Genomic DNA, 14,815 nt, shown 5'->3' on the forward strand with positions numbered 1-14,815 from the left:
TGCTTCCCACTATTCAGATTCTCCTGGAGGTGTTGATTGTTGCTAAGTATGATTTTAAGTTGCCAATGGCTTTCAGTGCAATAAACTCCTATTAACACGACCCTGGTAACTTGTCACTAATACTTAAGTCATCATGGTGTCAATATCCTGGCTGCATTTATTTATGTGTTTATTAATGTGCCTAACTCCCCACTCCAGATAGCTTGTCACTGAGCCCTTTCCCTTTGTGACAAGTTTTTGATTCTTGCCATTAATTGACATCAAATACAGGAGTTGAACTGAAGGCCATAATAGCCAAACCCAATCCTCTATACACTGTGCAAGATATGAGACAGCATTTGGGAATGGGAGCTTTGGCTTAATTTAGGCCTAAATGCTTGTTGTTCATCTCTGCTTCAGATCTGGTTTAACTTCAAAGTGTTATAACTAGACATGAATTGAATATTAAGCAAACGGTCGCCGTTCAGCCAACAAGACTGTGCTAGTCGGTGTTCATACTGCAAACATGTTATAAATACCATAGGTCAAGGCCATCAATGTAAGATGGCCTCAATTATTGAGGTAAACACAGGCCAAACATGCCATGGCCAAACATGTCATAAATTACTATTTATTTCTGTTTAATTGTATTTTAGCTTAATATTATTCCAGGACTATTTGTCATTGGGATCTTCCGATCTCCTTGGTGGAATACATGCGAAATCTCCTCAAGTTAAAGTTTGTGATATCTTGTAGAAATGGGCAGCATGCTCATTGTGCCTCTTATTTCACAGGGACTGAAAATATGATTGCTGTAATGATTGGCAACAACAAAGGCGCTGAAATTTTGAACCACGTAAGAGAGGGCATTTCGGTTTCCATGATGATTGAAGTTGGAAAGCAGCATGGACCATGGACGAACCAGTATTCGGTCTTCTTTGTCTCCATCTCCTTTTTCGTTGTCACAGCAGCTACTGTGGGCTATTTCATCTTTTATTCTGCCAGGAGATGGCGAGTTGCAAGGGCCCTGACCAGAAGACAGGTAGGTTCCTGGGTGAGAGACGGAATGTGGGGTATGTGTCTACAAGTGTCCGAGTACAGTCCTGTCTATATCCTCTAATGCTCCTTGTTGTTTTGCGATCTGCAAAGTTTTTTGTTAAAAAAAGAGGAGGGTGAGTCAATTTCATGGGCAGTATACAATGAAGAGATCCCACTTGTACCAAAATTAGGCCAAGGGGCTTAGAAATGTCCATGTACACAACGTATATACTTTCTTAAAAAAAAAGAAAATGAATCCGTTAAATTGACTACACTACAAATCTAGTGCAATAGAAGTTGGGTGAATGTACTCTTTAAATAAGAGCATTAAAGGAGATGGCCAAATCCTTAAATCTTGTAATCATTTGGATTTGATTTACCTGTTTAAATGCAGTACTGCAGTACACATCACAGCCTTAACTCCCAGGCCGTGCCTTTAGATCCTTCCTTAAGATTTGTGGTAATGTTCTTTCACTTGCATTATATTTGCTTTGGGGTGATCTGCTTGATGTTTCCGCATGCGCGCACACACACACACACAAACTTTTAAACTGTGTTTGCCTGCAGATTGACATAGACACACTGCACTGTTGGTGCATTGCATTAGTATTGTAGCTCAAGAGATGCTGCATACCTATTGGAAAATCTGCACTGGTGTCACATTTGTGCAGTGCTGGCTGTTTGTTTGCTGTGATGATTGACAAGCTATACATCTTAATTCACATTGATTTCCGGACAGTTATCTAAGGACCACAGAGTCAGCCAAATTCGCTAGTCCATCTCATCACTCAATCCTTTTGCAATGTGTCTGTCAGATAATATTTTCCTAAACCTCCTTTCTAAGCACTTGTTTTTGAAAGCAAAATCTAAACTCTGTGGAACAGAGAAAATTGACACCACAAAAAATTCACATTGTTCTGAGGATTAGGACAGTATGAGCACTGTAGTACTGATTTCAAAGCACTGTTGAGTTATTATTACTGGGTTTGACAGTATAACTGTGTAGTTGCATAATCTCGGAGCTGATTCTTTTTTTATAAACAAAAATCAACCTTAATGTAGGTAATCCAATTTCATTCAGCTCAACTGCTAAGTCTTTTAAAACTGTTTGCTATGATAAGACAATTTTAAAGAATGACTGAAATAATTGGGTAGCTGGTAAAATAATCTCTTCGTAATAGAGTTAATCTGTTATGTGAGTTGGTTGAAAAGTTTCACAGGGTCACATCAAGTACAGATCATTTGAATTAAAGAAAGTACTTTCCTCATACTGCAGATTTTAAAAAATTACATCATAATTTTAATCTCAAAATACCTCAGGCCATCACAAATCGCTAATAGTTGTAACTTCTGACTTGAGAAAGCCAAATAAGGCTTGCATTTTATTAATGTTCTAAGGCTAACTCATAATCTGACTTCCCACTTGGCTTTGACCTTATTCTCAGTATTATCTTAAAGTCTTTGCTGATACATTGATCCAATGTGTCTGCAGTTTTAGGGATTTAAAGCTGTTTTGAGTTGAAATGTTCCTTTTTGTATATGGCTTTTAAAAAATAAATCCAAAAATATAATTTCTGCAGAGAGAACCAAGCAATCTGGTTGACCTGAGAACAATTAGTGGCTTGGGTGCATATTGCTCAGAGTTTATTAGTAAGTAGTTACTCAGTTGGGGTTGCCACGGAAAATATTCAGCATCCTCATTGAATATTTCTTGAGAGGAAAAGAACAGAGAATTTTAAGCAATTTTACTGTTCTGAGTTCCATTATGGTCGTACATATATGCAATCTATTTGTGACAGAAGTACACTTGTACTGCGTCCAATCTGTTTGACGTAAATAGCACTGGAATAACCAGTCCTACATTACTACTTGCATGTGACTGAAACTCTATCTGGTCCAACCTAAATGAAACACTGTGGTGTCTTAGCACAGAATCGCAATTGAACTTGAAATCTGAACTTGCTCAAGCCGAAAAGCTTTGAACCAGTTCACACTGTAGCGGGTTCAAAATCAGTTTCTAATGCACTCACATCTCTGCGCTCACACCACTACACTCAATATTGCTTTCCTTTTTAAGATTTCTGAAATAGTCATTTCAAATAGTAGTCGGAATACAAAATCATATAATGCTATTCTCCCTGCCTGCTCATGAAAAAAACAAGTAAGGATGCAATTTTCATGTTAAATACCAGAACACATTGTGTGTTGTCACTATTTGTGTTGTATGACTGTTACTTCGCAATGAGATAATGTCCATTGTTAAATAAGATCATCACAACTGGGTTTAATATATTCGTACGATTTAGATAACACAATTTTAATTACGATTAAATTAACTGACTCAATTTCTGATGTGAAAATCATTTCCAGTGAATGGAAAAGTTTCATATGTAGCATTCTGCAAGTACTACCTAAGTTCGAAATTTGAGGAAGTCTTTCTAAAGTATTTTGTAAAATTATTCAAAGTGATGTATTAACACTGCAGAGGAACCATGGTATTCGGGTAATACCATGGTTTTGTGCATTTGTGCTCAAATATTCTGGTGTATTGGAAAACTGCATTGCTTTTTGTAGCCCAGGAATGTTTCCTGGGCTACAAAAGCCCAGGAATGTTTCCAAACCCTGCAGTAAAATGTCAATATTCTCCTTGTGATACTGATAAGAATGGAGACTGTTGTTTAGCCAGGAGGTACCTAAGGTACAGGTTTAAAGAGATCGAGTTGTTTCACAGTTTAACCCTCTGTGACTACTATAACTTGACAGCAGTCCATTTGCAGTAAATACTGTTGAGCTGTTGGAAATAAAATTTCCTCTGCTTGTTTAATTTCAAGGCATTTCACTTACAAATACACATATGCACGACGGTAAATCCTGCAACACATTTTGGGACGTCCTTCTGACGTGAAAGGCGCAATACCAATGCAAGCATGTACTGAGTAAAATCATAATGTAGTGCGTAAATTCCTAAAAATTGAAGTCAAACTGCATAGAATGATGAACCAGCAGTATCAGCCAGCGTCAACATACCAGCTAAGCATGGCTGTTCACAAACTTTGAATTTTACACGTTCCCTTTGTAGTTCTAATTCTTGATGCCTCCAACTGACTAGAATAAAGCAACACAGCTTTCAGAGTTAGCAGCAAACTATGTCCATCCCTGGAGAAGATTCTGCCTGAAAACTAGCAAAATAGCCAGGTATTGTCAGCACTAGCCATGATAACCCAATGCTGGTTATGGCCCTTAATTCTTCATTAAATGTTTTCACATAACTTGACAACTTTTGATTTCAGTAGTGACTAAACTAGTTTTATTATTTGCACCAGCATCCTGTACCAGGAGGTATTAAAGCAAATGGTTCTCATTCAGAAAATGAGAAATGAGGATCTTATTAACAAAGTGAATAATCTGCTTCCTCTTTACCTTAATAGCATATTGGACTTCTCTTGTTTCACGTTTCTATCAATACCTTTTGATATTCTATACTGACTGTCATTTGCATGACTGCATCACAGCAATGCTGACTGGGGTTTTGAGAAGTGTTCAGACAGTTACCAGCTAGGTTTTTTTTTCTATTTTGAGTCTCTTTTACTGTTAGCTGAGAGTGGTGGGTATCTTTCAAATCAATTGTTGCAGCAGATTAAAGCCCTGGCATTCACCTGTACATCCGTGAACTAAAAGCATCTGATGTAAAAATCATCTCTCCCCTTAACCTCCTTGACTTTAAGGTATAACATGTACCAACACTGGAATTGCAAAAGCAACATCAGCCTTTCGAAACCACTGCACTTGTACAAGCATCTATGAATTCTCTTCAAATGCCCTAAACCTAGATGGATCCCAGTACTAAGTGTGCCCCTCAGTAAAGAAAAGTGACCTTCTTATCTATGCGCTAAGTGCTTTTTGTTCTGATAGCTCGAGGGCTGAAACAATCGAGGATAATCGCTCCAAATCTCTGATGAACATTATGTTTTTTTATTTAAACTTCCTATTTTATAGATTCAGTACATTTTCCATAAGATAACTCCTCAATTTTGCTCATTGGCCTGTCCCCTTCTACCAGCCTGTGGCTCAGGATGTGGGTGCCCTGTCTAAATAAAAATTGTGTTATCGCTTTGGGAGAAATGTGTTCTAAGATCATCAATGCTCAATGAAAACCTGTGGAGTCCTGTAGCTTAGAGACTAGAACACTCGCCTAGCAAGCAAGAGGACCTGGGTTCGATTCCCAGGCAAGACAACATATCAGGGAAGTTTCCTTACTCCACATGCCTCCATTTACCTAGCAGCAAGTAGATGTTGTTAGTTGATTGGCGGATTGCTTTTTCAGGGGTAATAATCCCTTTGCCCACAAAATATACAATCAGTTCACTTTACAGTATATTCTGTGAAGCGCTTTGAAACGTCTCAAAGACACGATAAGGCGCTATATCAAATACAGGGAATATTATTATTATTAACCAAGGTTTTTTTTTAGCATTGGTGACTGATCTAGTTGTTTTGCAGCAATCTGATGTAATCCATGCTGGGTTCATCTGTGGTGCAACTACACGGATATTTACTAAAATTCCCCTACAAACGTATTCACTGAACTTCCTGCAGATTGTGCAGATTCATGTTTACTTTGCATTTCCCAATAGAAAACCAACCCAGTAGATGTAGAAGATATTTAGTAGCTTTCCTGGTCTGCACCTGAGCTGAATAACCAAATTATCTTCAAAACTACATTGTTAATGTAGAATTTCTGCACTTCCACAGTTTATCAAACCATGCTTGTATTTGACTAATAACATTAGTTAGGATGTTATTAAAGAATAAAGGAGACCATCTTCATCAAAGCGCTTTTTTTTGTTTATAAAGGCAAGATTTGAATCGTGTGTGTGATACATTGTGCCACGCATGCGTAATGTTCCAACCAAAATAGTCTGAGGCTCTTCTCTATGTAGGGTTCATTCACTTTTGATAGACAGCCACTACATTCTACGGTAAATCATGTGAAGCTCTTTGAGATGTTTTATGGATGTGAAAAGGTGTTCTATCAAATTCACGGATTAGTATTATCATTAGAAACTGAACTGGCTGAAAACTGTGCCTGGAATTGATCCTATTTGAAAACTCTTTTGCACAACTATTCACGACAGTGACCCTGTCAATAAAGTTGATTTATGCTTGAAGTAATCGAAAATCATAGAGAGGGAATTAATGCAGACTTTAAGTATATACTGTGTTGTCTTATTGCATCTGCAGCCCACAATACTATCAACGTACATTTATTTAACCCCACTTGTACTTTTTTTTCTTTGTGAAACCAACTGCCTCAGCCTGGCATTCACAGAAAGCCATCTTATCACCAAAACACGCACTTTTTAAAATGACCTAATCACCTTGAGTTTGAGCTTCATCTGATTATTTTGAGGTGTTAGTCCTAGCTTGTACTAAGGATATGTGTGCTGCTCTGCAACTTAACGAAAACAGAGTTCATCTTTCCTTTAAAAGAAAGTGTTTCAATTCAGCCAGGAAGCAAACATACATGTTTACTAAATCCATTTTCCAACAAAAATAAACATTTTAGATTAGCCAATTCTCATTTTCCTACGCTCCACAAGAACTTATAAAGTGGTGTATCAAAGTCGAACTTTTATCAGGGATTTATGACTTGCGTTACAGTAAATAGTTGGAGGGTGACTTGCAGAAATAACGCCTGATATCAGCCTGTGTTGTTAAGGAGGAGCCTTTTCTATACTGGACCGCTCTTTCTCTTGTGATCAGTGTTTTTCCAGAGACATTTTTTATTAACCTGAGATTGCATGAATGTCTAACACTTCTTCAGAGTTGAATACAATCTGCATTATTTCAATATTTTGAGTGTATAAGGCAAAAAGATATTTTTGTCGATTGCTGGCCTTGCCCAAGTTAAATCTCTAACTGAGGCTACTTACAAATTATTTGTTTTCATTCTGTTTTATTTGGGAACCTGACCTTTGAGGCAGTGTGTGAACTGTTGACTTTCCTCTAAATATTTTGACCGCTAAACTGTTCAACTGGGAAAAATGTCAAGAAATCCTTGATAATTATTGCAATAAAGGCGTTTTGGGCGTTTTTTTAAGGTTTCTCAGTTTATGGGGAACATAGGAATGATGTCTTGCTATGATGTGTTAATTTCACGGCAAAGCATAGTATAAATTGGGATTTGGCAATGCAATCTCAGTGCAGACCACAAACTTGAGGTGGCTTTCACCAAAACATTGATTCGTGCAGCATGACATTCAGTGCAGTGAATGCAAATCCATTTGAGCTCTTGTCTGAAATGATCACTTTAAGAGTACAGAGATAGTTCTTCTGCTCGGAAAGGAAGGTGCGGCATTGAGCCATGCAGACCAGAAGGTTGTAGATGCAAGTTCTTGATGTGTGCTGAGTGAGCTGATCTCACCCAGGTCCGCATTTGGGTTCCTGCAGTTGATCTCAATGCCCCTGAGGTTCATCTGAAGCATGTAGCATTTCACAGTATAAATTGGAAGACTGATCGAGACTGGTGAATTGTGTTTAAAAATTATAAAGGGGATCTGATGACGTGGGCATTAATATATTGCTTCCACTCGTTGGTAAGTCCAAACCAAGGGGGCATTAAAGGTAAGATTGGCAGCAACAGATATAAAAGGGTGATTAGAAGGAATTTCTTTCCACAGAGAATAGTAAGAATATGGAAGTTACAGCTGTGGTTGAAGCAGAAGTCATCAATGTATTTAAGAGGAATCTTCGTGCATACATGAGGAAGAAGGAAATAGAGAGTTGGTGGCTCATGTGGAGTATAAACACGAGCATGGACTAGACATCAGCACACACAGACATCTTTCTATGATTTTTTTCCCGTCCCAAATGTTAAACTCTGGATTTTTTTTGGTGTCCGTGAGGGAGAATTCAAACCAAATTCTGCATTAATATTGTTAAACTGAAGCGGTGTAAATTCCAAACTTAAGATATTCATCATGATTTTCTTACTAAGACTATTCTTTAGCCACCTCCTCTTCCTCCTCCTCCTCCGTATACACCCCAGTTTGTGGCTTGCTTACAATGAAGCTTCAGTATTCCTGTCTCTATTGATGCTAAGTAAGTGGGATTCAGTAATTAGTGTTGTAAATCTTCATATTGACCGCAGCTCTTTGTTTTAGGAGTGAAGTAAGTGGGGCTTTTGTTGAGGAACTTATGTGGATACAGTAATTGACTCTCTTTATCTATTCACAGAAACAGCTGAAAAATGAAGCCAAGAAAGTAATTAACAAGTTGGAAGTTCGTACTTTGAAGCAAGGAGACGAGGTATGTATCATCAGTGAAATGTCTAGCAAAGTATGAGTTATGCGAAATTGATATGTAAATAGTAGGAAATTGATTTATACGATTTAGGCAATTATACGACTTATACAGATCAGATTTATGCAGGTTTTACTGTAACTTTTAATTCTTCTGCTGTTTGTAGAACTTCAGGTAATCTTACTCTTGTATCACAAATTAGGCGAAGCTCAGTGATGAATATTTTGTTTACTTAATTTGCAAGTTTTTATTAAATTATGGTGGGGGTTATCACCAAACCTAAACCTGTCTTGATCTGGCAAATGGATATGGTTAACTTCTGTGGATCGTTGAGCAGGGACCTTTTGCAAGAACACTAGCTGTTTTATTTTTAAAAGATTCCCTGATCTAGGGACACTGATGCTAATTCTAGCACCACAAATCAGCTTGCTTAGCACAATTAAGGTGTTTGAGTTCAAGATCTTGACCTGAATGAACTCTCTTGGGTGATCCACACGTGTATTCTAGGCAACACTATTACGTGATCACATATTCTGTGTAGACCAGCCTGCATTAACCTTTAATCTATTCTTCCTGCATTTCCATAAAATATTTAACATGGAATAGTATCTCCTGGTGTACGTTAATGTTCAAAGAGCTTCAAGTTTATCAGCTGTTTTGTTGGAACTTCTTGTTGATGCTGAGAAGCAGATCTCCCCTGGAATGGCACTGAAGTTCCTCTTAGGACTCCTGAGTTAGTGGGAGTAAAAAACTTAACCAGGATTCCTGCTACTATTCACCAACCAGTGTTACCCCACTGGCACAAACTAGTTGGGATGAATGATCTGTTTTTGTGACATATCATTTCTATGAAAGTACCTTGGAATAACAAGAAGAGACTTAGCAGACTATTCTGCCGTTGAAGTACAGGTAACGCTCTCTGTCTTTGGCTTAGCAGAAGGGAATGAAAACTGGCGAAATAAATCTCAAATTAGCGGAATTTATTCAATTGTATAGAAGATCTGACTTGGGTGTCTTTCCTATTTAAAACTGATGTTGCTCACTTTTGCTTGCAAAAGACTATTTCAGGCGTTTTCTCTATGTAATGATTTGGGACGTGTGCTGATTTGGATTGGTAATGGATGCCAACCAACACAATGCAAATGCTTGTTCATTGCTCAGCTCTGTCCTCTGCTGGCTGAGTGATTGGTTGTGTGTGAGATCTCGTCAAATTAACCAAATTTTTAAAGACAGGTTTGGGTTTGGTGACTCCCCCCACACCATCCCCCCCCATCCCTATAATTTTGTGAAAACGTGCAGATTAAGTCAACAAAATATTAAGTTAGAAATTAAGAACTTTGCACTCAATTATGCCTTCTTTTTAATCGTTTAGGAGATTGAAGCAGATGCTGACACTTGTGCAGTGTGCATTGAACCCTATAAGCCTGGTGATGTTGTCCGGATTTTGACATGCAGGTAAATAACCAATCGTCAAGCATCTTCTTGTGTACTGTACACGTAGTTCAGAAATAATAGTGCAATATTCTGCAATAAGAATTTGTATCACCCGGTTTGTTTGGGGTAGAATTTTCCAATTTATAAAATGCTAAAGGGAAATTTTGTTTGCTTGATGTTTCTGTCAACTCTGCGACACACACGTTTCAAGTCCAACTTGCAGGTACCATTAATAAGTATATAACTCTTATTATATATATATAGTTCTGTATGTTTTCGGAGCACTATATTGTGAGGCTCAACAGGATCAAGACTAATTTGATATGGTCAGAGAGAATGTGAAAGCCTCAACATTCAGGTGTTTTGATTGACCTTCGGAAAGTATCCACGTTTGAGGTGGAAAGTTCGCTTGCAACTTCCTGCTTTCTTATCCTATTCTTTACTGAGAGGAGTCACTTATTTTCTTACAAATGGCAATTGAATCATAAGTTGTTATCGTGTTTTTGAAAAACCCAGCCTTGTGATTAAGAGTCATAGCTATGTTCATTCTCTAGTGTCAAAGGGGAAGCTAACCTCATGTCATCAGTGCCGTGCAAAGTTATTGTGGTGCAATAACAAGACTGTTGCAGTCCAGTCATTAAGACCACACCTGTTTGCTTCATGTGGATATTTTTGTCTTGAGGTCAAATTCTATACATGGGAACGAAATGCAAGGTCTGAGACATCGTTTAGGTATCGAGAGACAAGTAGTGTCAAAAAATCACGCCGAGCATCCTCAATATTACTACCAGAATCGGGGGAAAGAAGGAAATTAGATTTTTAAGATGGTGGTTGCATAGAACCATAGAATTTGCAGTACAGAAGAAAGCCATTCGGCCCTTCTATGTCTGTACTGGCTCCTTGAAAGAGCAATCCATTCAGTCCCATTTACCTGCTGTTTCCCCATATCCTTGCAAATGACTCATTTTATTTTAAAAGATATGTATCAAGTTCCCTCTTGAAAGCTAATATGGAGTCTGCTTTCATCCCTGTATCTGGCAGGGCATTCCACATCCTAACAAATCTCCGTGTGAAAAGGCATTTCTCCTACATTCCCCTTTGCTAATTATTGTAGATTGCTAAAAAAAAGCACAGAAAGTCTTAATAAAATCATGTAAATTGCGTCATTTATGTGTGTGAGTTCACAATGCCGTAAACGCTGGAACACTCCTGTCTTCTCCCACTCTGAAGAAGAGGTTCCCCAAAAGCTTCAAATTATATTTGACTTTTTATAACCTTTGCTGGTTGCACTGTTTAGGCACATTTACTATTTAGATAACTTAGAAGAAAAGGGTGAAGCACTTAGTTGAAATTCAGACCTAAGGTAAATAAATGATGTTTGTCTCGTCACATAAGGACTTTGTCATGAAGATTGTTATCCAATACAAGTAGTTGGTAGAGAATCTGTTTAATCAGCTCTGAACTTATTTAGCAATTCCTTTGTTGCTAAAGCAGGATTAGATAGAGGCTGGTGTTGATAATTATTAAGGATTTTGTTTATTATTATTTTGTTCACATGATTTACAGTGAAGTTTTGTAACTATATTTTGTAGGTAAAAATAAACTTGTGNTTTTTTTAAAACAGCCATATATTCCACAAATCCTGCATTGACCCTTGGATTCTGGAGCACAGAACATGCCCTATGTGTAAATGTGATATTCTTAAAGCTCTTGGAATCGAGGTACGTTAAGTCAGGAGTTTATGCTCAAAAGAATGTTTGCAGCAAAAGGAAGCTGGACTTTTTAACAATGTCTGACTTTTGATTTCAAAAATCAGCCTTTTAAAAATTACATGTTTTGGGGTGGGAGGAGAAGGGTAGATAAACTTTCACCTTTCCAGCCGTGGAAAGCTTTTATCCTGTTCACTAACCTTTCTTAAGTGATATCTCTTCTAAACAGCAGTCAATTTTGTTTAATTTGAAATTGACCGTTTGGTTGGAGAGAATACTGCAACCAAATACTATTCTAATATACAGAATGATGAAGAAAAGGACAGTGAGCAAAGCGCGCCAGAGCTAACCTTCAACAATTCTCAGAGAAATGGACTGGATGTGCGTACTGATATCCCAGAGAATGCCATCTATACACTGCCGTCTGTTTATGGGCCTGAGCGTGCAACAGAGGAGAGTCCAATTTCCAGTGAGTAATCAGCGCAACACTGTGCTGTATTGTATTGAGTTTATAAGGCATCTATTTCTATGATCAATAAATTCCAGTAATAAACTCAAGGGAAAGGTTTCACAATGTTTGTTTCGTTCAATGTCCATATAAGAGACTTTAATTCCTTTGACTATCTTGCAAGAGTACAAGGGCATGAATTCATGAAAAATGTAAATCTATAATTATTAACTTTGCCGATGTTAACCTTTCAGCGCAGGCATTTTAATTTCTGCAAGAGTATTGATTGGCATGTTCTTTTGTTTTCCCACAAAGGTGAAGAACAGTATCTGGTTAATAACGAAGGTGGAGTGAATTCGCTGCCTGTACACATCGTGCCTTACGACAACCCAATATATGAAGAGATTGACCTTAAAAAAGAAGTGAAATCTTGAATCTAGCTGACGACATCAACTCGAATCCGCTAAACCCTGAACATAAAGCCAATCAAGAGCTGATGTGCAAGGAGCTCCTCTTACATGAACTCATTGTTTAAACAAAGTCTTTTGAGTGGCTCAAATTCTATTTTTCCGCACAAATGTTATGCCAATGTTAACTGAAAGGTGATTTCAATATAATGTAAATGTAAGGGGCAAAATGTGATTAGAACTGTACTAGAGCTTTCAGTATTTTTGCATAATCAGTACTGTTACGTGATCTCTGGTAGCCTTAAAGTTGCGGTAAAAGGGAAAACTATTCGACACTTTTAACCCATAGGGTTGCAGCAAAGCAGGTTTCCGACTCAAGATGGCATGCTTATTGGCATATAAATTGGAAGCTGACTGGTGATCTGGGAGTTTCTTTGCTCACATTTATTGCACAAATTGTAATACACTTCTAATGGAAATGTGAGCACAAGGTTAACCATTGACCTATTAATATTGTTCTGTAATGTTAAACAAAGCCTGTCATCTACCAGTACAGTACCTTCTGGATAGGATAAATGCATAATTGAAACAAAAAGGCATTGTCGTCTACCATTCACCCATATCGTGTAAAGGTTGTTTTGCTAGTACATATCCTGGCCCTTTGGTGGTGCATTTACCAGTATTCAGTAGCACTCGAAGGAATATCTCATCTTTTCACTGTAACATATATTTTTGCAACTGTTATAGGATTGCATTTCAAACAGCTCAACTTTTACAGCACCAATTTCTTCTAGTCCATATGACTCCTAGAACTTGTTGCATGAAAACAAAACAGCTGAACAATCATAACTTGAGATCAAGTAAAGATTTGTACAGTGAGTGCTTTTAATCAAATCTGAGGCCCAAACTTTCTCATGGTCTTCGCTACAAGAAGAAAAAAAATTTATTAAAAAAAATGAAACACTGGGCAGAATTGTGGAAAATTCTTAAATTCAGTCTTTGTTTGGAAGCTGGTTCTTTTTAAGAACTGAGGAACACTGGCTTTTAAATTAAGGTTGATTTTAAAAAGCCCGGACAATGTTGATTCGAACACAATGGTCTAATGGCTAAAACCAAGAGAAATTTCAGGCCTCTCGTGTTCAAAGAATATTTTTTAGACGAACACAACACCTGTCAGATTTGGCTTCTTATATTCACACCTTTTTTTAAATAAAAAAAACATTTTAATCCTTAAAACAATAAATCTATTTTGGAAACAAACACAAATTTGTGAATATTTTATTTGAAATTCTTTTTGCGATGAAGTGGCATTGATCCAAAATATATGCATAGATAGTAATAATAATAATGATAATAATAATCCTTGCATTTGAATAGATTGTCAAGTGAATTGACTGTATATTTGTGGATGAAGTGTGGCAGCCAATTGCGCACAGCAGTGTCCCACAAACAGTCATGGATTGAAATGACCAATTTATTATTTTTTTTCTTGAGTGATTATTATCAGGCGAGTGGAGTAAAGAAACTTGCCCAAGGTTTCACCAATGACAGTGTCACGTGGGTCCCGTCTTAAGGAGTTAAAGCTAAAACTTTGCTGTCTCAGTGCATTTGTTTCTAACTGTTTCTCATGTTGCTTGAGACTAACCTCAAATTCCAAGGAATAGTGATCTCGGTTAATAGGAAGGACATTGAAGCTGTGTTTGATCACAGACTAGCCTCAGGAATCCCTGGAAAGGAAATTATAGGAGACGGATATATAGCCTTTTTTTTACTGTTTCACAACTGCCTTGTTATGTACAAGCTTTTACAATTCTTTACAGCTTTTAGAATCCTTTTCACATGACCAAATAAAAGCATGGTTGCAAGCGATGCATAACCAACATTGTTGCACAGTCAATCAATCCCCTGTATAAAGTGAGACGAGTCCATTCAATACGTTTTTACTTGATGTGATATGTTCAAAGTATTTTTTATTTCAATTGTCCCATTTGCTTGGCAACTAGTTCTTGCAGAGCTTCTCTTTTGAGCTTGGAAAATCAATATTAGTTTGTGAAGCTCCTAAAAGTAAAATGCGTAAAAAGGTATGTCTACAGATAAAGCTTTCAGAATCCCTCTGATTCTCAGCATTTGAGGTGAGAAGTAGGGGTGGAATTGAGGAGGTGGGGTGCAGTGGGGTTCAATGCTCAGTCTTTAGACTTTTTTTTACCGAGTCTTTAACGACTCTTCACAATTTGTCTCAAAATAGCCCATGTATGAAAGCTGACTGACAGATGCACTTCATGCAAATTCTTTCTATACTGATCTCACCAAGATTTTCTTTTAACTCCTTGAATTTTAATGTCGTCTACAGAGCCAATCCTTATGCATCCCTTTCTTAGGGAAGTCATAGGACACATACTATAAAGACGCAGCAAAAGGATTGCTCGTTTTAGCGATTGGTGTATGATGGGCCTTTTTACATTTTTGGAATATATATATTGCATAATTAATTACTCTAA

At 37.4% G+C, this 14,815-nt stretch overlaps 1 protein-coding gene across 1 annotated transcript in view; it reads left to right on the top strand.

Moving 5' to 3' along the window:
* The window catches only part of LOC103178330 (ring finger protein 128), a 32,111-nt gene extending 18,550 nt beyond the window's left edge, over positions 1 to 13,561 (top strand). The window contains exons 3-8 of the mRNA XM_007893014.2: positions 774 to 1,021; positions 8,254 to 8,325; positions 9,692 to 9,774; positions 11,378 to 11,474; positions 11,769 to 11,931; positions 12,226 to 13,561. Of these exons, the coding sequence (XP_007891205.1) occupies positions 774 to 1,021; positions 8,254 to 8,325; positions 9,692 to 9,774; positions 11,378 to 11,474; positions 11,769 to 11,931; positions 12,226 to 12,344 (782 nt within the window). The 3' untranslated portion in view covers positions 12,345 to 13,561. The remainder of the gene's footprint in view (positions 1 to 773; positions 1,022 to 8,253; positions 8,326 to 9,691; positions 9,775 to 11,377; positions 11,475 to 11,768; positions 11,932 to 12,225) is intronic.
* Positions 13,562 to 14,815: the final 1,254 nt, after the last annotated feature.

This window comes from Callorhinchus milii, unplaced genomic scaffold, assembly GCF_018977255.1.
Source record: "Callorhinchus milii isolate IMCB2004 unplaced genomic scaffold, IMCB_Cmil_1.0 Scaffold15, whole genome shotgun sequence".
NCBI lineage: Eukaryota > Metazoa > Chordata > Chondrichthyes > Chimaeriformes > Callorhinchidae > Callorhinchus > Callorhinchus milii.